This window comes from Bufo gargarizans, chromosome 1 (assembly GCF_014858855.1).
Source record: "Bufo gargarizans isolate SCDJY-AF-19 chromosome 1, ASM1485885v1, whole genome shotgun sequence".
Lineage (NCBI taxonomy): Eukaryota > Metazoa > Chordata > Amphibia > Anura > Bufonidae > Bufo > Bufo gargarizans.
In genome coordinates, this window is record NC_058080.1 from 378,834,662 (window position 1) to 378,858,521 (window position 23,860).

Below are 23,860 nucleotides of genomic sequence, written 5' to 3' on the forward strand. Positions count from 1 at the left end.
TACCGCGAAAAACAAACCCTCGTACAGCTATGTGAACGAAAATAAAAATAAAGTTATGGCTCCGGAAAGGCAGGCAGGTAGCGAAAAAACCCGCTAAATCACTGCGTCAGGAAGGGGTTCAACGTGAGACAAAAACATGTTTTAAATCACATTTATCAAACTGGTACAAAGTAGAACTGGCTTAGTTGCCCATAGCAACCAATCAGATTCCACCTTTCATTTTCCAAAGGAGCTATCCAAAATGAAAGGTGGAATCTGATTGGTTGCTATGGGCGACTATGCCAGTTCTACTGTACACCAGTTTGATAAAAGACCCTGTATTTTTATTTATTAAAAACTGAATTGGAGCTAAGGGTACTGAGGGGGCACCATAGCCGTCCTCTGTCATGTTTTGTCCTTCTAGGCGTCTCATGGCATCTCGCCACACAACTGTTGTCTCCACATTATCCGCCCGGGATAATCATTAGCCGCTTTGCTCTTCTGAAGCAATGTCTTCTCGCAGAGCAGCGCTGTGGAGAAGCTGAAGCCATTCCAGTGCTCCACGCCACATGTTCGGCCGGCTCCCCAGCTGACTAACAGCTCTTGTTTACTGGTTGGAAAGGAGGGGGGGCGAGAGACTTCGCAAGAACTAGTAATACATGTCTGGCTTCTGAGACTATTTGCTCGGCTCCAGCGCCTTTTTCTCCGGTTTTTGCCCGGTTCTGGGGCGAGGAGGGCAGTCAGAAGACTATCCACGCTGCCAGCCGCCCGGGAATTGGCATTTGTCGCCTGGAGACGCTTTAGGCCGCAGCTCCCCATTCACACAAGCCTTTTGCAGCGGATTGTTGACGTTCTGGGGAGCCCTGGTGACTTTTCTCACACCCTCAGCTAAGGAAGACGAATACGTCAGAAAACGCTTTATTTGTTTCCTGCTCCAGGAAGTTATTATTTTTCCGACGTATTCTGGATCTGTAGATTTTTTGGGGGGAGAAAAAATCTATTATCCGGGAAGGAAATAAGAAAAAAACAAAGTCACTCAGGAGGAACAGTCCTTTATAAACCGATCGGGGGGCTCCACAGGAACACTATAGAGCGGAAGACGCCTGCGGTACCGCTGTCACCGGAGACGGTATTTCCCTATCACTCGGGCGCCCAGACGGTCCATCATGCTGCCACAACATGTGAGCTGTCACATTATAAAATAGGGCAGATTACGGATCCGTTTCTTCGGGGGTCTATCATCGGACGAGAGGACAAGAATCTGCAGGACGCGGAGAGAAGGCTTGGCATGGGACAGGATGTGATGGGGGGTGTGGGGCACCCCAATAATAACCCCGCACGCAGATCCAGCTGCTCCGCTCTCTTGGCGGTGCTCGCCATCCTTGTGATTCTCTTCGGACAGAGCAATGGAAAAAGTGAGTACGGTGTGGAGGGGAGCGAGGTCATGGCGGAGTGTATGTAATGGCCGCTCGCTTTATCGTCTGCAGTGCGTTTTACGTCCCGGCCTAGCGGGTAACCGCAGACTGCCGCCTCGCATACGACGCTTGGCCGTAGTATAGGCGACAGCAGGCGGCGTGGCCAAACTCGAGGCTGCGTAGTGGCGCCCAGGGCTAGGCCGCGCTGCTGGTAAACAGCGGGGGAGGGGTCGGGGCCTGCTGCGGGGGACGCCGCCTCTTTCTACCCGACAGGCGGTTTACTAGAAGAAACGCAGACGCATCCACATGTTGACTCTGCAGGCCGCGTTAATGATTAGGTGGCAGTAATGTGTAAACCGGAGGCTGCCCAAGCCTTTACGCTTGTACATGAACCTTACACTAATTGTGACCACTGGTCTACGCTTGTACACGAACCTTACACTAATGGCGACCACTGGTCTACGCTTGTACACGAACCTTACACTAATGGCGACCACTGGTCTACGCTTGTACACGAACCTTACACTAATGGCGACCACTGGTCTACGCTTGTACACGAACCTTGCACTAATGGCCGACCACTGGTCTACGCTCGTACACGAACCTTACACTAATGGCCGACCACTGGTCTACGCTCGTACACGAACCTTGCACTAATGGCCGACCACTGGTCTACGCTCGTACACGAACCTTGCACTAATGGCCGACCACTGGTCTACGCTTGTACACGAACCTTGCACTAATGGCCGACCACTGGTCTGCGCTCGTACACGAACCTTGCACTAATGGCCGACCACTGGTCTGCGCTCGTACACGAACCTTGCACTAATGGCCGACCACTGGTCTGCGCTCGTACACGAACCTTGCACTAATGGCCGACCACTGGTCTGCGCTCGTACACGAACCTTGCACTAATGGCCGACCACTGGTCTGCGCTCGTACACGAACCTTGCACTAATGGCCGACCACTGGTCTGCGCTCGTACACGAACCTTGCACTAATGGCCGACCACTGGTCTGCGCTCGTACACGAACCTTGCACTAATGGCCGACCACTGGTCTGCGCTCGTACACGAACCTTGCACTAATGGCCGACCACTGGTCTGCGCTCGTACACGAACCTTGCACTAATGGCCGACCACTGGTCTGCGCTCGTACACGAACCTTGCACTAATGGCCGACCACTGGTCTGCGCTCGTACACGAACCTTGCACTAATGGCCGACCACTGGTCTGCGCTCGTACACGAACCTTGCACTAATGGCCGACCACTGGTCTGCGCTCGTACACGAACCTTGCACTAATGGCCGACCACTGGTCTGCGCTCGTACACGAACCTTGCACTAATGGCCGACCACTGGTCTGCGCTCGTACACGAACCTTGCACTAATGGCCGACCACTGGTCTGCGCTCGTACACGAACCTTGCACTAATGGCCGACCACTGGTCTGCGCTCGTACACGAACCTTGCACTAATGGCCGACCACTGGTCTGCGCTCGTACACGAACCTTGCACTAATGGCCGACCACTGGTCTGCGCTCGTACACGAACCTTGCACTAATGGCCGACCACTGGTCTGCGCTCGTACACGAACCTTGCACTAATGGCCGACCACTGGTCTGCGCTCGTACACGAACCTTGCACTAATGGCCGACCACTGGTCTGCGCTCGTACACGAACCTTGCACTAATGGCCGACCACTGGTCAGCTCTTGTGCCCCATAGGGCATACACTATAGAACTCTGACGGTGTGCGGCTCAGTAATACAGATGTTTGCCACGTGCATGAACCCTATAGGGTATTGTTTACATGGCATTTTTTTCCACACTGAAATCCGCTTTGTCTGGTTCAGTTGTGTTTTTTTTTTTTTTTTTTTTTTTTTTTTTTTTTTCAATGAGAAATCCACATTGTAATTTATATGTGGCAGATTTTTCTGTGCGCAAGGTGGATCATCCGTGTTCTTTCCGCATCAATAAATCAGTTGCTCATAAAGATAGAAATGGTCCGCAAAATGCAGACCATGGATCTGTTGAAGACAATAGGTCCTCAAACCAACTGCATCGGTGTCTTGTGGACCTCAAAATGGAGACTGTTGTGTGCATGAGGCCCGGCGCTGGATTTCTGGCGCAGATTCTGTCTGATTCTAGGTCTTAATGGTAGTCTATGGTGTCGCACTGCGACATTCCAGATGGATTTTTCTGCAACTGTCTCGTCACAGCATATCGCATTTTGCAGTGCGACACCATAGACTGCCATTATAAAAATTGGCGCGCGACAAATTTTATCGTGTTGCTGAGCAAGGAAATCTGTGTATGTGTTTATCATGAAGAAATGTGAGAAAAGGTGCGTTAATCACGTAATTTCACCACAGGAATTACCCCCTCCTTGTGTGTGACAATTTTTAAAACTGATGCCCCCTGGACTTCAGAAAATCCCACTGTGGTGACTGGTATTCCTGCCCAACATAAAGGCGGCAGATATCTGTGCAGATGATTTCCCAACATGGCGATAAGTTATTTCACCACATTGTCATATGAGACCCGTGTTACTGAGGCAATTGTTTCTTCATTGCCTTAAACCGTGGTGTAGCTAGTAAAAACTGAGGCTGCGGTGTGCCGGGGACAGGCTGAAGCCGGCCGTGCACATGACCCCGTCCCAGTACACATGCATGTTTGGCTCAGCTGGGCATGCACGTGCTCGCAGTGGGGAAAGGGGAGTGGGCAGCTGCCAGGCACCTCTGAGGGGGTTTGTGTTAACATCTAACATGCCTGATCCTCTGCCACCTCTCCCAACATCAAAATCTGCCGTCAAGAGTGTCTGGCAATCTTGGTTTAGGCTAGCACTCATCTGAAGGGTGCCTGCGTACGATGCAGTTTTGTGTGCAGAAAATGCACACATAAATCCACACTATTTATTACTATTTACAATTTTTATATTTCAATTTTTTATTTTTCCGTCCGTATCTGATGCAAATCTTCTGCCGATCTCACTTTTTTCCATTGAAAAGGGTGAAATCCGCACAAGGAAAAAAATGCAACAACAATTGACGCTGCGGATTCTAAAATCCTCACAGCAGCTTAATTCCTGCACCTAAGGCCTCATGCACACAAATATATTTTTTTCAGTGTCCGTTCCGTGTCCGAACCATTCACTTCAATAGGTCCACACACAAAAAATGTTCAGTTTCTGCATGTCCATTCTGCAAAATGGACATTGTGGACAAAGATAGGACTGCTCTATTAAAGGGGTGGTCTCATCACAGACAATGGGGGAATATCGCTAGGATATCCCCCCCCATTGTCTTATAGATGCAGGACCCACCGCTGGGACCCGCACCTATATAGAAAACGGAGCACCGAAAGTGAAGGAGGGCGCACTGCGCATTTTCTACGGAGCCATCGAAAATAGGCTCGGCTATTTCGGTCGGGCCCATAGAAGTGAATAGGAGCGGTGTCCAGTCATTCACGGTGCATCCCATTAGCTTCTATAGGGAGCTGGCTTGGTGGTGGCCGGACCGCAGTCCTCCAGCCACCACCGTGTGAGGCTCCGTTCTCGATATAGGTGCGGGTCCCAGCAGTGGGACCCGCTCCAATAAGACAATAGGGGGGATATCCTAGCTATATGCCCCCATTGTCTGTGATGAGACAACCCCTTTAAGGACCAACCGTTCCATTCCGCAAAATACGGAATGCACATGGACGTCATACATAATTTTTTGCAGACCGCAACATACATACGGTCGTGTGCATGAGCCCTAAGGGAAAAAAAGACATTTTAGTAAGCATATTGCAGTAGAATTATGGCATAAAATGTGCCCAAAAGAATGGTGTTTTGATGTGCACCAAATCTATCAACTGTTCTCCACAATTTTCACCATAAAGAATGCATCACGCCAGAAGTGAGTTATAAATGTAAAAGTGGGCGGGGCTATCAAATTGGCGCACATTATGCCTCATTTATTGTCCTCTTATTGGCAGAAATGGCTCCAATTTTTGCGGACAATTAAGCAGCTTATTTGGTATTGGTTTGTGCAAAAGGCAGTTATGGCAGAAAGATGGAACTTTTTTGTCATAAAGTCGTATTTATGAAAAAAATAAATTCCACATGGGAACAAGTGATAGGTAAGGCTACTTTCACACTTGTGGCAGTGTGATCCGGTGGGCAGTTCCGTAGTTGGAACTGGCCGCCGGATCCGCCGATCTGCCGCTGACTGAAAGCATTTTTTAGACGGATCCATCTCACAAATGCATTGCAAGGACGGATCCGTCTCTCCGCTTGTCATGCGGACAGACGGATCCGTCTTGTACATTTTTCACATTATTACCGATCTGCGCATCCCGGAACGACGGATCCGGCATTCCGGTATTCTGAATGCCGGATCCGGCGCTAATACATTCCTATGGGAAAAAATGCCGGATCTGGCGTTCAGGTAAGTCTTCAGTTTTTTTCGCCGGAGAGAAAACCGTAGCATGCTGTAGTATTTCCTCCGTCCAAAACGCTGTACACTGACTGAACTGAAGACATCCTGATGCATCCTGAACGGATTGCTCTCCATTCAGAATGTATGGGGATATGCCTGATCAGTTCTTTTCCGGTATAGAGCCCCTGTGACGGAACTCTATGCCGGAAAAGAAAAACGCAAGTGTGAAAGTACCCTAAGTAATAAAACTTACTAATAAAACAAGATATAAATGAGCTAAACAACTGGGTTTTGTCCGGAAATTTACATTCAACAGAAACAAAAACGTCCCGAGTCTGAGACAAAAGTTGCAATTTACTACAGGAAATGTCGTAAATATGCTTCAAAGGTCGCATCTATCGTTCAAAAGTCACAAGGGTGGTATGGCAGTTTTAAAAAGTCGCATTTTTAGTGCTATTGGTGTTAAAATGTTGCAAATTGAGAGAAATAGGCAGGTAATCAAGTTTATATTTTAAAAAGTCAAATTTTAAAAGTGGCGAGTGCCTTTTGATATGAAGGGAAACAAATCACCACTTTTGATTTGTAATGTTAGTGTTTTTTGGCACTAACCCTGGGTTCAGACCTGAGCGTTTTACAGCGCGTTCCTACGCGCTGTAAAACGCACAACAGGCAAGAACCAATGATTCCCTATGGGAATGGTTCTCACCTGGGCGTTTTACAGCGCGTACGATCGCGCTGTAAAACGCTCAAACAAGTGCTTGAGCTTTTTTTTGGGTGTTTGTTGCGCGTTCCCGCACATAGATATTCGGGAACGCGCGACAATGTGTGCACGGCTGTCTCTGTATGCGCGCTTGTAAACGCCCGTACAAGCGCGCATACAGAGCGCTCCTTTCGGAACGCTCAGGTGTGAAAGCAGGGTAAGGGTACTGTCACACTTGCGTTTTTCTTTTCCGGCATAGAGTTCCGTCCTAGGGGCTCTATACCAGAAAAGAACTGATCAGTTTCATCCCCATGCATTCTGAATAGAGAGAGCAATCCGTTCAGGATGTCTTAAGTTCAGTCACTGAATGGCGTTTTGGACGGAGGAAATACCGCAGCATGCGGATCAGTTGCCGGAATGCCGTATACGGCATTAATTTACATTGCAATGTATTAGTGCCGGCCGGATCCAGCATTAAAAATGCCAGATCCATCCTTCTGGTCTGCGCATAAAAAAATTATATGACGGATCCGTTCTTGCAATGCATTTGTAAGACTGTTCCGCATCAATCTACAAATGCTGTCCATTTGCATGCAGATTGCCGGAAGGAACGGAACTGCTTGCCAGATCACTCTGCCACAAGTGTGAAAGTAGCCTAAGCCATTATTGATAAATGCCCCCCAGAGAAATGTTATTGGGGCTGCCATTTGTGACAATAGGTGTAGTCTGTAGCGCTGCAGACTTTAGGGTAGTGCTACATGAGGACACTGGTCTAGGTCAGGATCGCAGGGGCATCACAGTGCATCGGTTGTTGCATAGAAATGAATGGGGTCACAGCACATCTGCAACCCCTGAATCACAAAAAAACACATCTGCTGGATTTTTAGCAATTCAGGGGGCGCGGGTAGTTGACTCTTGCTGCTACCCCAATTATTTCTATAGGATCACCAGTGTGAGCATGATCCTCCGTTTTGGACATGCTTTTCTTGCAGGATCTAATGATTTATAAGGCTGTGTGTCTCTGCATGACCTTGCTTCTAGGGATCATAGTGTCATAAAGCTGTCAGTTTGACTGTGTAGCAGTAAGGTCAAGCAGAGGCACACAGCCTTCTAGATCATTATATCCTGCAAGACAAGCCGTGTCCAAAATGGAGGATCATGCTCACACATGGAGCATGGTTCCCGCAAAGGACTCGCTCATGTGCAGCAGCTCTTAAAGGGGTTTTCTGGGATTTTAATATTGCTGACCTATCCTCAGGCTGGTTATCAATATCAGATCGGCGGGGACCTGTCAGAGCATGGCCTTCTTTTAAATCACCTGATCGGCAGTGGTGCCAGGTGTCGGACCCCCGCTGATCTGATATTGATGACTATCCTGAGGATAGGTCATCAATCTTAGGCTTTTCTTATCTGTAAATGCATGCGTGATGTTTCTTCTAGATCGACATACCAGGAGAACATTCAGTTGTTACTAGCTCAGTTCCTAATATAAGGGTAGGGCCGCTACATGTGATATTTGAAACATTGCTGTCACCTGACATATTGTCACTGTCAACTGCTGTGGTGACCTATCACTGGGCTACATGACAGCCTTTGCCATAGCACTGAGCAGAACTTTGAATAGGAACCCAGTAAGTAATGGGAGCCGACGACATTGCTGGTGTGATGCCATGTGTAGGGTTAAATGCACCACTAAGAAGAATGATTTATATGTACAGAGTCAATGGAACACAAAGCGGTCTACAGCGAATACGGAATATCTATGGGAACTACATCGTAAGCATATATGCTGTCATGTCATAGATACTGTTATTTCCTGATGGAACCAGACAAGCATTTAATTGAAAATGATACACAACCCATAACCAATTCTGAGGATAACAAAATGCATCTAGTTGAATTATGTGAAAAAAATATAAAGGTTATGTACACCTTGGGGGTAATTTTTAGCTCACAATCATTTTTATTTCAGTTGTTTTTTTTATTAAAATTGTCACCAGTTCTTCTGCAGCTTTCAGTTCCATTGTATTCACAGACTAGCTGGCAGCTCGATCTGTAGCCCTTACATGACATGTAGTAGCACCCTTATCTGTGCTTTCCCAACAGCTTCTAAACACCTGTAGCTAAAGTCTTAGGAGTTTGCTAAGAATTTAGCTTAACCTCTTGCCTATTGCTGCGTGACTTTATATGTCGTGACGGTAGGCTCTTATCTGTAACCCAACCTATAAAAGCGCCGGATTACATTGTGAGCTGCCAGCGCCCCGTGGACCTGCATATCGATGTGATCACGCTGTCATTAGACCAGCAGAAACTGTCTGGCTGCATGGCATCCTTGTAGCACTTTGCTACTAGGATCCATCTCCGTGTACAATGTAAGGCCGAGTTCACACGAACGCGTGTGGCCCGTGCTGCGGTTCATGATAATGCAAACGGATCCGTTTTGACTTACATTGAAAGTCAATGGGAGGCGGATCCATTTTCAATTGCACCATATATTGTGTCAGTAAAAACTGACTGTAAGCAGCGTTTTGGTGTCCGCCTCCAGAGCGGAATGGAGGCAAACTGATGCATTCTGAACAGATCCTTATCTATTCAGAATGCATTGGGGCTGAACTGATCCATTTTGGGCCGCTTGTGAGAGCCTTGAAACGGATCTGGCGGACCCAGAAACGACCGTGTGAAAGTAGCCTTAGGCGTCTTGCACACGACCGTATGTAATATGCGGTCTGCAAAAAATAGTGCATTCTGTATTTTGCGGAAGGGAAGATCTGGCCCCTAATAGACCAGTCCTATCCTTGTCTGTAATGCGGAACGGACATACGGAAACTGAACGCACAAGAGTAACTTCCGTTTTTTTTTTGTGGAACCATTGAAATGAATAGTTCCGCATACGGTCTGCAAAAAAAAAAAAACTGAACGGACACCAAAAGAAAATACATTCGTGTGCAAGAGGCCTATGGGGTCCATTAACACGTCCGCAAGTGTTTTGCGTACCGCACATGGCCGGAACTTTAAATAGAAATGCCTTTTCTTGTCCGTGTCTGCGGACAAGAATAGGACCTGTTCTATTTTTTTTGCAGATCGGAAGTGCGGATGCTGTCCGCATCTTTTGTGGCACCATTTTGCAGACTTGTGAATAGACCCTTAGAATCTATTGGCGCCGATGAGCCGAAGTTATTACTTGGCGTAGTCACGCAAGACTTTGTGTAATAACTTTGGGAATTAATTATTACTGTAAAAAAAAAAAACTTGGAACCGAACTCTGGTTTGGTTCCAAGGTACCACTAGGAACTGAATTCTAGTTCGGTACCAAGGTTTTTTTACAGTAATAATTCACAAAGTTATTACACGAAGTCTCACGCAACTTCACGAAGTAATAACTTCGATTCCTCTGAGTCAATACATTCTAATACTCTCTGGAGCGGGAACTCCATACAGTATAATGACATTTTTTGCTAAACAACTTCAGATGTACCATCCGAAGTTGATTTGCTCATCCCTATTGATGACCTATCAGTTTGGTGGAGGTCTGACAAACAGCACTCCTACTGATTAGCTGTTTCGGGCAGCCACCAGATACTATATGGTTGACAGAGCATTGCCAGGGTACTGCAGCTCAGCTTCCCATTCAAGTAAATGGGAGCGGATCTAGGCTATGCCTGAACGGCTCCCCCGAGCAGCGATCTGGGGAGCTGTTAGTTAAATGTTGTAGCCTCGATTCCTCTGAAGGATCCACGGGTTCCATGACAACAGTTCCAAAAAACATGATGAAACTTCTATAGGCTGCAATGGTAATTTCATGGGATATAAAAAAATAATGTTTTATATACCTTATATTTGCTGCATAGGAAACACTGTACATGGTCCCATTAGAAAGAGCCCTCTTACAGCTATGTGAACAGAAATGTTAAAATGTGATGGCCTCAGGAAGACAAGGAGTGAAAAACGAAAATCCTCTGGTCAGGGAAGGGTTCATTTAACAAGAGGAACATGCCCAAAAACAAGTAAAGTTCAACACCGTTTGAAGTCCAAAGTTCTTCTGCTCCCTGCTGTCAACAAACAGCAGGAAAATGCACATTCACTGTGCTGTTAAGAGGGAGGGGAAAAAAAACTTGGTAAAATATTAAAAAAAGAAAAAAGATTAACTTCTTCATATCTGCATTTGGGGTCATGCTGTTTTTGCATTAACAGATTAAGGCAAAGTATCAATTAATTCCCTTTGATTTATGACCCCATGTGGTTTAATGTTTTAGTTTGAGTTGTCCGAAAATTGGACTCCTGCAAAGGAGTTTGTGTGTGTGTCAACTTCCCCCTGGAGGAACGCAGCAGAAAAGCCTCTGGAGCGACTTGTATAGTGATAAGCTTTCTCACATTTTTGCCGTCAGCTGACTTGAGTCCTAGTGCGGAGTATGCTTTGGTTATAGGATGAATGACTTGCTGATATTTCAGTCCGCGCAGGATTGTCAGCAATAACCAGTCTAAGGGTCCATTCACACGTCCGTAAGCATTTTGCGGATCCGCAATTTGCAGATCCGCAAAACACGGACACCGGCAATGTGCGGTCCGCAAATTGCGGAATGCACATCGCCGGCACTATAATTGAAAATGCCTATAAGAATAGGACGTGTTCTATTTTTTGGCGGAAATGGAAGCACGGATGCTCGGATGTGGACAGCACATTCCGGCCCCATTGAAAATGAATGGCTCTGCACCCGTTCCGCAAAATTGCGGAGCAGACGTGTGAATGGACCCTATAGGTGGCCATAGGCATTAGATAGAAGTGGCATGCTGCTTGAACAATGTTCCTTTCACAGACACGACACATTCACATCTTAGTCCACATTGGCCGTACACATTCGGTGAAACCGGGCGATGGACGGGCAAGAGCTTTCTAGGAATGTTCTTTTAAAGAAAGGTCTTTCCTCCAGATGAAAACATTTAAACATGGCTTATTTTCAATGGTCTGTCATCTGTCGGCTAAAACAACATCTTCTCTTAAACTTCATCAGTTCTGATCAGCTTTGCGCTAATATGTAGGCCACCTTCACTGTAGGTAGAGCATTGCTATTTGATGTTGGACCAGCATGATTAGTAACTTTCAATCAATGATCAGTTAGTAAAAGGAACCAGGCACTGCTCCATACGCTGTAGTGGTCATGCCTGGTTACTCCTGCTCCATCCTATACATGTGAATTGGGTAGAGCTGCAGGATGTCATCCGTGTGCTGTCTGTGACCTTGCTGCAAATGATAAAATATTTCTTATTCTTGTCCTTTTTGCGAAGAATAGGTATTTTTACAGTGGGGCCTGCGAAAAGTGCATGAGGCACACGGACCGCATCCATTTATTATGAATATGCAATTTGTGCAACGGAACAGGCGCCCATAATAAAAAGGGTATTATTGTCCAAGAATTTTTTTTTGCGGGCCAACGTCTGCGGACATCTTTTGTGGCCCCATTGAAGTGAATGCATCCGCATCTGAGCTGCAAAAAATGTGGACCTAAACAACGTTCGTGTGCATGAGGCCTACTTCTGAAATAATGCTGTCTTGACATTCCCTTTTAAGACTTGCTATACATTTTTTGTCTGACTTTACATCACCTTTTGGTTAATTTACTTAGCACCAACATTTTAAGCCATGACCCTTTCTGCTAAACCTTGCTCTTTGTTGAGCAAGGCACAAAAAGTGCTTAAAACTCATTATACATTCGGGGCAAGTATACCAGTTTTTGCTATAAAATTTTGTCAGAATTCTGGCACATTTAGGGCTGTTTCACACAAGCGAGTCCATTGCGGGAATCACGCTCAGCAAGGTGGATTTGATTTAATTTAAATCACTAGTCAGTAAGTTTTGATTTAAATCATAGTTTTCTACATCAAGACTAATTGTTGCTGGTATAACTTATAATCTGCAAGTAGATGAAGAATTTTAGAATAAGGCTACTTTCGCATTGCCGTTTCTGGGTCCGCTTGTGAGATCCGTTCATGACTCTCACAAGCGGCCCAAAACAAATCAGTTTAGCCCCAATGCATTCTGAATGGATAAGGATCCGCTCAGAATGCATCAGTTTGCCTCCGTTCAGCCTCCATTCTGCTCTGAGGCGGACACCAAAACACTGCTTGCAGCGTATTGATGTCCGCCTGTCTATGTGGAGCCAAATGGATCCGTCCTGACTTACAATGTCAGTCAATGGGGACGGATCCGTTTTCACTGACACAATATGGTGCAATTGAAAACTGATCCACCTCCCATTGACTTTCAGTGAAAGTCAAAATGGATCAGTTTGCATTATCCTGAAGAAAAAAAAAAAAACGGATACAAGCGTTTGCATTATCGGTGCGGATCTGTCCGTGCAGATACAAGACGGATTCGCACCTAACGCAGGTGTGAAAGTAGCCCTAACAACTTTTCATATTAGTTTGATTAGGTTGATTCTGTATTCATAGGTTTGTAGAAGTTAGGATTAAGGTCTTTTTTTCTCAACTCTGTTCATGTTATAACATTTTTGCTGTGAAGAAGAGGCATGTTAAGTTTTGAGAACTGCAAAAGTAAACCAAGCATCTGTGATAATATCTTGTAGGCAGAGAAACTGCCCAATAATCTTACGAAAACCTCATGAAGAGCATGACATTGTGACCGGATTAATGGAATTTATTTACCCAAAAAATTAAACCTATACAGCCTTATTCTACATAATTAAAAAAAACTAATCTTTTATTTCATGATGGAATAACCATTGGATAGTAATATATTTTCCTCAAAAAGCATTTTATATAAAAAAAAATAAAAAAAAATCTGATTTAAATAATTAGATTTTTTTTTTTATCCACCCTGGCGCTCCATGTGTGAGTGTGATCCTCTGCTCTGGACTTGCAGGAGCGCACTGGCATTATCATGATTTATAATGCTATGTGTCTCTGCTTGGCCTTTTTTCTACAGAATCATAGTGACATAAAGCTGTCACTATGATTCTGTAGAAAAAAGGCCATGCAGAGACACATAGCATTATAAATCATGATAATGCCGTGCGCTCCTGCAAGTCCAGAGCAGAGGATCACACTCACACACGGAGCGTGATTCCCGCAATGGACTCGCTCGTGTGACACAGCCCTTTGGAGTTATGCACAAGTGATTGGCCCGGGAAACACGTTGTGTATATCGGCCACATCTCCCCAACCGACCATGGCTCACCTGACCTTAACTGACTGTATCATAGTAATTTATGATCTAGCCAGTCTATCTGATGGCAGCTCCACTGTACTGTGCTCACATCATCATGTGAGTACACTGCAATAGCCCTATGATCAGATACAAACTGACTATCATAAGTTACTATGAAACAGTTCACGTCAGGGCAGTGACGGTCGGCCTGGGGGATGTGGCTGATAAATGAAACATGTTTCTCCAGCCAATCACTGCTGTGTGACTCAGCTGTTAGTTCATTAAGGGGATATTCCCATCACAGATAATGGGGGAATATCGCTAGGACCCGCACCTACACCGAGAACAGAGTGGTGGCTAGAGGACGCTGGGTTTTTCGGGGTCCAGCCACCGCCAAATGCTTTCCTCATACAAGTAAATAGGAGCACACCACGCTTGTGCAGCCACAGCTCCAATTCATCTACTATGGGGCCGATGGAAATAGTGCTCAGCTATTTTTGGCAGCCCCATAGAAATGAATGGAGGGGGGCTTCTCATATGCCCCCATTGTCTGTGATGGGAATACCCCTGTAAGCATTCTTCATTGGAGTTTGTGGCCCCTTTTTGTGCGCTTAGCTCCTCTGGTGATTTTATTTTTTATTTTATTTTTTCAGTCGAAATTTGGTGGCATTTTTATTACCCAAAAATTAGGTGACCTGTATTTTAGGTTTTCAGAAGCATTTTTCTAGAATGCGAAAAGCAATAATAATATGTCCCATTCATGTAGGCTTCCTATAGACTAGAGTAGCAATATTGGCTTCTGGGATTTTGTCCAGTGACTAAACTAATGAGAAGATGAATGGCTACATTACAACGCCTGCTCATGCAGTAGATTTTGTTGCAGAAATTTCTGCAACCGAAAGTAATTTGCACAGAAATCCATGTGCTTGCTGCCAAAACCTCATTCAAATGAATGGAGCTGATTTTCAGTCGCAGAGATTTCTGCAGCATGGACCAAACACAGATTCTTCATGGACATCTTCACAGATGAAAAACAAACAGGTTGTCAAATGAACCCGGAAATGGGAACAATGCCTCGAGCAGTCTATTTCAAGACAGCTGACTTGAACTTGATGAGAATCATATGATTTTTGTAACCCACCGGATGACTACAATAACATCCCAGATGAGCCTGGAATTGCTCTGTAATGGCTCACGTGCTGCCTTGATGACCTCCCAACGTCATGAATTGGAGATTTGTATAATCCTTCAGTGATATCAATGTGTATGTAGAGGATTTAAAAAAAGCTCTACAAATATGGCCACACAGTCCTGTTGGAAGCCAAAATCAGGAGTGAATCATAAAAAGTATAAAGGAGAGATGCAAGTTATTTTTTTTATTCACTTCTGGTTTTGGCATCCAAAACTGCATCATAACACCAGAACATGTGGCCGCACACTTAAAGGGGTTGTGTACCCCCCCCCCCCTTCTCTTTGACAAAACTGAGAAGGGGAGCATACTTGCTTGCTTCCTGGCGCCAGCTCCTTTTCTTCCCAGCCTTGGCTTCTCGGCTCCAAGGATGTAAACTTCCATTTTAATGCTGCTGCCAGCGCTTGGCTGCAGCCACGTCAAGACACAGGTTTACATCCTATGGGCCATGCAGAGAAGCTGAAGCCGGGAAGTGGAGGGGCCTAGAGCAAGCACCTGGAAGACCGCAGGTCTGCCAGGTGCTCAACCCTTTTAAGTCTTAATTTCACATGACAGATCACATATTACCAACCTAGATGTCATTTTTTGGGGGGTTTGGTAGAAAACTATCCATATTTGGATTCAAAACGTAAACATTCTCATTTATGTAATGGCTCTTTAAAGTAGTATTCCAGTTTTATGGTATTGATGACCTATCCTCAAGTTTAGAGCTCAGCAAATCAATTTATTCATCAAATAGACTACTTAAGCAGCAAGAGACTGGTCCCGGTGCTGTTGCTCTGGCGGTGCGGTACAAGTGCAGAGGCTCTGCTGCTGCTAGCAGAGCAGTACAGATGCCGACTGTGCATGTGCTCCTACACTACCCGTAACCCATAAGCGCCGAGCCTGTGCGCTTGTACCCCTACTCCGAGTAACGACACAGGCACGAGATGTCCAGCCCTGTCCATCAATGGGAAGCCTCTTGAGCAGCAGGGCCAGCCCCATCTCTGCTCAAGAAGTTAGTTTGTTTGAATGAATCAGTTTGTACAAATCTGCAAATTTGCTCATCTGTACTCTGGATAGGTATATTTATGTGTAGTCTAGAACAGGGATGGCCAACCTGCGAATCTCCAGCTGTTGTGAAACTACAGTTCCCACCATGCCCTGCTGTAGCCGGTTAGCTGTAGTCAGTCTGGGCCTCCTGGGAGTTGTAGTTTTGCAACAACTTGACAGCCGCAGGTTGGCCATCCCAGGTCTAGGATAACAGTGGGTACATTATACCTCTCAAGTATCTGCTCTGTAAACTGTATTTCTCGTGCTTTTTTCCATTGGGGGACACAGACCATGGGTATAGCTTAGAGGTATTAGTAGGAGGGACACTATGCAAATGAAAGAGCTCCTCCTCCTCGGGCTATACCCCCAGACTCCACCAGGAGGAACTCAGTCTTTGCTTAGTGTCTGGTGAAGGAGGTTGACACTCTCTGATTCTACTCCTTTTTGTTATTTTTATTCTAGATGGGGACACAGGTCGGCATGGCGCCTTCCTGGTCCCCCGTGGAGTGCCCGCCGCCGTCTTTGGGACGTTGCCTGGCTGCCTCCATTTCCCCCCAAGAAGATAAGTGGATCCGGGCTCGACCTGTTAGCTCCGGCATCCCACCAGCTGCTGGGACGCCTGCTGCCTACCCTCCTCCAGAGCACTGTTCTCCTGGATTGGAGTCAGAAGTCTGAAGAGGCGCATCCCTGCTGGTCTGGACATCGAGGGAGCATGCTGAGCAGATAAGTGTTGCACAATCCCTCCCCCTCCCTCTGTGTCTATTTGTCTGTGGCTGCCTGGGTGAGCTTGAAGAAGGATCCTGATGGGGCACTTTCTTCATTTTGGCACTGGAGTACTGGCATCTCTTCCCCTTAAACTGTGGGCTTCAGCGCTTCTCTCGTCGGGCCTTGGCTGCTGCGCTCCCTCAGCGCCCGCCGGCAGGCCGCTCCTCCACGTGGTGCGCTTATTTTCGCGCATATTTTCGCGCGCGCCATATTTTCTTATTTTTCGTGCGCGCGCTTATTTTCGCGCGCTTTTTTCGCGCCATAATGACGCGTTAGGGGAGGCGGAGCCTCGGCATGCCGCTCTGACTCTCCTTACACCGGAGACTCTGTTTGCTCATGGCCGTGCAGCTCCTCATCACTCTACTCCGTTTTGTGCCAGGCAAGCTGGTAGCTCAGTGGTACTGCTGCTGTTGCCCCATGTCCAGGCTTTCTGAGTTCAAAGCCCCTTTCAGCCTTCAAAAATTGTTTATATTATTCTAGATGGGGACACAGGTCGGCATGGCGCCTTCCTGGTCCCCCGTGGAATGCCCGCTGCCGTCCTTGGATGCTGCCTGGCTGCCTCCATTGCCCCCCAAAGAAAAGTGGATCCGGGCTCGACCTGCAGCTCCGGTATCCCACCAGCTACTGGGTCTCCTGCTGCCACCCTCCACCAGAACACTGCACTCCTGGACAAGGAGTCAGAAGCCTGATGAGGTGCATCCCTGCTGGTCCTGGAGTCGAGGGAGAAGTTCTGCAGGAGCAGATAAGTATTGCCTGCATCCCTGCCTTACCCCCCTCCTCCACCCCTCCTCCACGTCCCTGGGGGCCTGCGGTCCCCGCTTGGGCATCTGCCATGTCCAGCGCGGCCGCTAAATTGGTCTTAGTCACCAAGGCAACCATGTCCTTTAATCCTGTGGCGCTAACGACTCCATCTCTCTCAGTGGTCCCCACAGTGGGTGACTGACTACGAAGAGGCAGCGTGAGCGGCAGCATCCCACCTCGGATGTCTCTGTCTCTCCACCCCCCTCACCTCGCCGGTGGCGCTTGCGGACTGCTCTTCCCCCTCCCTAGGGAGAGTACTCCGAAGGAGAATTATCCGGCTCGGACGAGCCACGTCCTTTTTGGACTATAGGGCATTTTCAAATCCTGTGACGCCAACCACCTCTCTAAGTGGTTTTCCACAGAAGACGCCCGAATACTAACAGGGAGCGTGAGCAGCAGCATCCCTCCTCGGATGGCTCTGGCTCTCCCCCCCCCCCCCCCCCTCGTCTAGAGGCGCGTTCGGGCGACTCTCCCCTCCCTTAGGGAGCGCAAGTCTGAAGGAGAATTTCCGGCTCTGATTAGGTCATGGAGCGGGACCCCTCGCCTAAGCTCTCCACCAGGGTGGCTGACTTAGTGGTGACTGTCCGAGACACCTTTATTCTCCAAGGGGATTCTCCTCCTTCCACTGGTCAGGAGTTCCCCCTTTTTCCGTCCAGGCAGTCGGAGACTACCATGTTCCCGGTCCATGAGGGATTTTTCCGCGGTCATGTCCAGGGCCTGGGGTGGTCTTAATAAGGTTCTCGACCACCCAGCGCATGAATATACTTTCCTTTCCCTGCTGACGGCGAGGAGAGGTGTCTCCTCCCCCTAAGGTGGATCCTCCGGTGGCCGGATTAGCCAATTATGTGGCCCTTCCTGTCTTAGTCAGTTCCTCTTTCCAGGATGCTGTAGACAGACGCATAGACTCTCTTCCAGGTCCTTTTTTCGCTGGCAGCGCGTCCCTGTGACCTACCTTTCACTCAGCAGGGGTAGCCAGTGCTCTCTCGGTGTGGTTACAACACCACCACCAGGAACTGGCGGTACGAGATGCGGCTACTAACACACTGGAGTTGGTTCTCCAGATGTCTCAGGCTTCTAACATTTTTTGCGAAGCTTCTAGGGACATTGTTTCCCTCTTTGCCCGCAGGTTGGCCATCTCTGTCACTCAGCGCGAAGAGATCTGATTGAGGGTGTGGGACGCTGACGCCTCCACCAAGCGTTCCCTTGCTAATCTCCCCTTTGGGGTTTCCAGGCCTTGTGGGGATCAGCTGGACGAGTTCGTCTCTGCATGCCTTTTGCCGTTTCTCATCTGGTAGGCCGTCGCCTGCTTCCTCCGCCGGGGGTCTCAGGTCGCCCGCAAAGAGGCCTTCCTTTGCACCAGCCTTCCCGGCACTAGAGGGCCCAGTCAGCCCGCCCTGCTGCTCCTAGGCCTGTCACATGTCCCGATTGCGGAATCCCACCATCGATTCCTGCGCTTCGCCATTATGGGTCGACACTGTCAGTTTGTCGCCCTTCCTTCGGGTTGGCGACCACCCCGCGGGTCCTTGCCACGGTCCTGGACCGCTCATGGCGCTTCTTCGTACCAGGGGCATTCCTTTGCTGCCCTGTCGGGACGATATCCGGATAGAGGCCCCCCTCTCTACCGCAGACCACGGACAGCGTCCGGATCACTGTTCAGACCCTGGAACGGTTCGGCTGCCTGGTAACTTTCCCAAACTCCTGCCTCTTCCCGTCCCAGAGGCTCTCCTTCCGGAGGGTGATTTTGGACACCTCGGCTGCCAAAGTATTCTACCAGCCTTCAAGTCCTCCCAGGTCCAGGGGGCAGTGTCGCATCTGCTGCGCTCCCCGTGCCTCTCCATTCGGGAATACTTGCAGGTCCTGGGTCTTATGGTAGCCTCTTTCGAGGCCTTTCCATATGCCCAGTTTCACACTCGCCTGGCGCAACAGGAGATCCTTTACCTTTCAGCGGGTTCGGGCAGTTCTCCCTTGGTGGCTGTTCCCAAAGAACCTGAGGTCGGGGAGTTCCTTTCTCGCATTCTCCTGGACGATCGCCGCCACCGATGCCAGCATCCTGGGTTGGGGGGGCGTTTTCCAGTCTCGCACGGTTCAAGGAATTTGGCCGGCGGCAGAGTCTCGCCTTCCAATCAACTTTCTGGAATTGAGGGCGATTTTTTCCGCTCTCTCTCTCCTATTGGACCTCTCTCCTTGCGGGCCTCCCAGTGCGGGTTCAAACGGGCAATGCCGCGGCCGTGGCCTATATCGACCATCAGGACGGGACCCGCAGCCGGATGGTGATGCAGGAGGTGAAGTGAATTCTGACGTGGGCGGAGACTCACGTTCCGGTGTTGTCAGCAGTTTGCATTCCAGGAATGGACAACTGGACAGCGGACTTTCTAAGCCACAACACGGTGGATCCAAGCGAGTGGTCTCTGCATCCAGAAGGGTTCGAAGAAATCTGCCACAGATGGGACCGTCCGGATGTGGACTTAATGGCGTCCGGGTTCAACAACAAGATCCCAGTGGTCCTGGCTCGCGCCCGTGATCCGGAGGCGTACGGATGGATGCGCAGGTGTCTCCGTGGCAGGACTTCAGCCTCCTCTGTTTTCCTCTCCTGCCAAAGGGTCTACGCCAGTTCGAGGCGGAAGGGACTCCGACCGTTCTCATCACCCCAGAGTGGCCTCGCCGCGCGTGGTTTTTCGGACGTGGCTCGGTTGCTGGCGGACGCCCCATGGCCTCTTCCCGACGGACAGGACTTACTGTCTCAGGGCCCGTTCTTCCGCCGGAATTTGCGGTCTCTTCGTTTACCGGCGTGACTGTTGAAACCGCCATCCTGATAAAGATGGGGTTCTCGGATTCAGTGGTTAGGACCATGATCAGTCCGGGGAAGTCTTCTTCCTCCCGGATTTACTATCGTACCTGGATGGCCTTCCTATCCTTTTTTGAGGGTTCGGGGTTCCCCCCCCTTCGGTTTTCCATCTTGATGGTACTGTCTTTTCTTCAGTCTGGGCTTGTGCAGGGACTGTCGCTTAGTTCCCTGTAAGGTCAGGTTTCGGCGCGGGCCGTCAGAGGTCCCTTGCTCTTAAGGGTCCGGTGGTGACCTTTCTTCGGGGGTGGCGCATTCGGTTCCCCGTATGTTCCCCCTTTGTCTCCTTGGGATCTCAATTTGGTTCTGCGCGCTCTGCAGTCGGCTCCCTTCGAGCCTTTGAGGAGGGTCTCTCTGACTGTTCTCATCTGGACTTCCTTGTGACCATAGCTTCTGATACAGCTACATAGCGTAGTGATTAAAGTTCTGGGCTATTATGCAGTGGCTGTGAGTTCACGTCCCATCACGAGCTTTTAGGTCAGACTGGTGTCGAAGCTGGCCGCTCTTTCCTGTCAGGAGCCTTAATGGTTTTCCTCCAGGATTAAGTTGTGCTCCGTCCAGTCCCCTTCTTTTTGCCCAGGGTGGTCTCTCCCTTCCGCCTTGATGAGGATCTTGTCCTGCCTTCCTTTTGTCCTTCTCCGGCTAACCCCAAGGAACGCACTCTGCATTCCCTGGATGTTGTACGGGTCCTGAAGGTGTGTCTCGCGGCTACTGCTTCCGTCCGCCGTTCTTGGCGCTCTGGATCTGCTTGGCTATTTCCGCGGCTTGTCACGCTTGTGGTGGAGTTCCCCCGGCTAGAATTGCCGCTCACTCCATTGGGGCGGAGGGGGCTTCCTGGGCAAGACGCAGTCGTGCCTCTGCGTCTCAGCTGTGTACGGCGGCCACCTGGTCGTCCTTGCATACCTTTGCAAATTTTTGTCAGTTGCATTCACTGGCTTCGGCTGATGCGGCTTTGGCCGCAGGGTTTTGCAGGCTGTGGTTCCTGTTTGACCGTTGGGGCGTTCCTCCTGGCGGTGCTGATATTTTTTCCCACCCCATGGACTGCTTTTGGACGTCCCATGGTCTGTGTCCCCCAATGGAAAAAAGCACGAGAAAAGGAGATTTTTGTGAAACTCACCTGTAAAATCTTTTTCTCGTCTTTTCCATTGGGGGACACAGCTCCCACCCATTATTCCTGTTGCAGGAGGGGTCTTTAGTTCAGTTTTTCTGTTTCTGGTTGGACCTTATGGCTTGGTCCGATGGTTTCCATGATTTTTTCTTGCTCCTTCTCCTACTGCTTGTGCAACGCCTGAGTTCCTCCTGGTGGAGTCTGGGGGTATAGCCCGAGGAGGAGGAGCTCTTTCATTTGCATAGTGTCCCTCCTACTAATACCTCTAAGCTATACCCATGGTCTGTGTCCCCCAATGGAAAAGACGAGAAAAAGATTTTACAGGTGAGTTTCACAAAAATCTCCTTTTATTGGAGCAGATTAATCAAAACCCGGCATGCTCAACCTGCGGCCCTCCAGCTGTTGCAAAACTACAACTACCATTGTTCCTGTCCAGCCTACAGCTATCAGCTGTCACGGTCTCTCCTGTGACAGGGATAAGAAGATCTAAGAGACTGGCTGCACGTGATGTGATCTGACAGCCTCTCTGGTTTCACTCTTCTGTGTTGTGTGGTCATACCCAGCAACCTCTGGTCTCAGGTGTAGCTTAAGTGGTCATTCCTACTCCTTTGTTTAGTCTGGCCTCACCCATCATGCTATGCGGTTTATAGCTCCTTTTTGTTGTGAAGATCTGGTGTCTGGTTCTCCTATGAGTTCCTGCTAGTCTGCATACTTCAGAGTTAAGTGTCTTTTCCCTATTTCTTGTTCGTGGTTTTCCCCTACCTTTTTGTATTGGACCTGAGGGAGTCTCCTGTTCCTTCACACTGGGAAGGAACAGGTCATCTCTTGTCCTGTCCTGACACTATTTCCAGGGCCCTTAGGGTCAGATAGGGTCCTAAGTTCCAGCGTATGAAAATTCCTACCATCAAGGTCTGTTCATACTTCTAGTAGTTAGGACTCGGGAAAGGGATTTACTAGGTGGTGACCTTTCCCTAGTTTCCAGGCCTAGTACCTTTTCCCTTCCTCCTTGTGGTCGGTGTGGAGTTCTACCCACACCGTGCTGTGACATTATCAACAGCATAGCATAGCAGCAACAGCATAGCATGTTGGGTGAGGCCAGACTAAATAGAGTAGGAATGATTACCTTTCATCGGTCCAAACATTGTGAACTAAGTATCATGATCTGTACAGCGGCAGGGATCTCACTGCACTTACTATTATCCTGGGCGCCGCTCCGTTCCGTTGTCCTGCTATGCCCTCCGGTATCTTCGGTCACTTGGTTATAGTAGGCGGAGACTGCTCTTGTTCTCCTTCTCCTAGGCTGTAGCGCAGAGCTCACAGCCTGGGAGTTTTTTTTTTTTTTTTTCTCCCAGGCTGTGAGCTCTGCGCTGCGATTGAGCCATTGCCCATATATAACACTGATTTGTAAATAATGCATGTTAGTAACAAAAAATACAAAACCATAAAAAAAGTATTCAAATATCAAAAGAAAGGCTCACGTTTTAAAGGCGGCACAACGTTAAATGCTCTTTAACCACGCTGGGATAGTCCACTACTCAATAACCTTCTTCCTCCACTACAGGAAGAAGTTTGAGTAGTGGACTCCAGCAATGTTGCACAGTAGTGGACGGGCCTGGCGTGGGTGAAAAGCGGGTTGCCTTGCACCTCCTTCTTTAAGAACTGAATCACAAGTTGGGAGGGGGCTATTGTTATCTGGAGGTTAGTGTATGGATTAATATATAATAGATATGGGGCAGCAAAAAATAAAATAAATAAAACCATAAAAAAAGTAAAGGCTACGTATAAAGCAGCACACAGAAGGGGCAAAATGTCTCCTGTCCTGAGAAGATTATCGAGTTTTCTGATGCCTATTGTATTTTGTTGCACAATGGTCATACAGATGGCATCCAGGTGGTGACATATTAGGGGCAGAGCTCATCAATTATTATATTTTTTTTTACGCAAGGGGCAGTAATGGCATATAAGAGAGATTGGTGGCAGAATGACTATCAAGCTTTCTAGCGGTCATTTTTTATTTTTTTGCACAAGGGACAGGTATGGGACAGAGTGGTGGCATCCAAGTGGCCTAGTGACAACATATTAAAGGGGCAGAGTTTTCTACTTTTACTTATTGCTACTTTTAGTATAAATGGCAAATCGGATGAAATGCAGAGGTATGTAAAAAAAATGCACTTTAAAGGAAACTGTCACCAGCATAGTATAGTGGATTTCAGTGGGCTGTCATTTCTGGGCTAGCATACAGTATGTTTACAGTACAGACATGGCAAGCCTCACAGCATGCACCAGCACAGAGAGAGAGAGATGAGACTCGTGACTATGCCCTCCCCGCCTCCCGACCTTGAATGTACATAGCATATGTGGCGAGAGAGGCGCTTATGGGGTAATAGTTTCTTGGTGGGTAGTTTAAAAGGAGGTAATGATTATGCTCACCTTTATGTGTTGTGCAAG

General features: G+C 48.2%; 1 protein-coding gene across 1 annotated transcript in view; it reads left to right on the forward strand.

Annotated features, from left to right (window-relative positions):
- The first annotated feature begins 591 nt into the window (after positions 1-591).
- INSR (insulin receptor) overlaps positions 592-23,860 on the forward strand; it is a 140,589-nt gene continuing 117,320 nt past the window's right edge. The window contains exon 1 of the mRNA XM_044270099.1: positions 592-1,394. Coding sequence (XP_044126034.1) covers positions 1,268-1,394 — 127 coding nt within the window. The 5' untranslated portion in view covers positions 592-1,267. The remainder of the gene's footprint in view (positions 1,395-23,860) is intronic.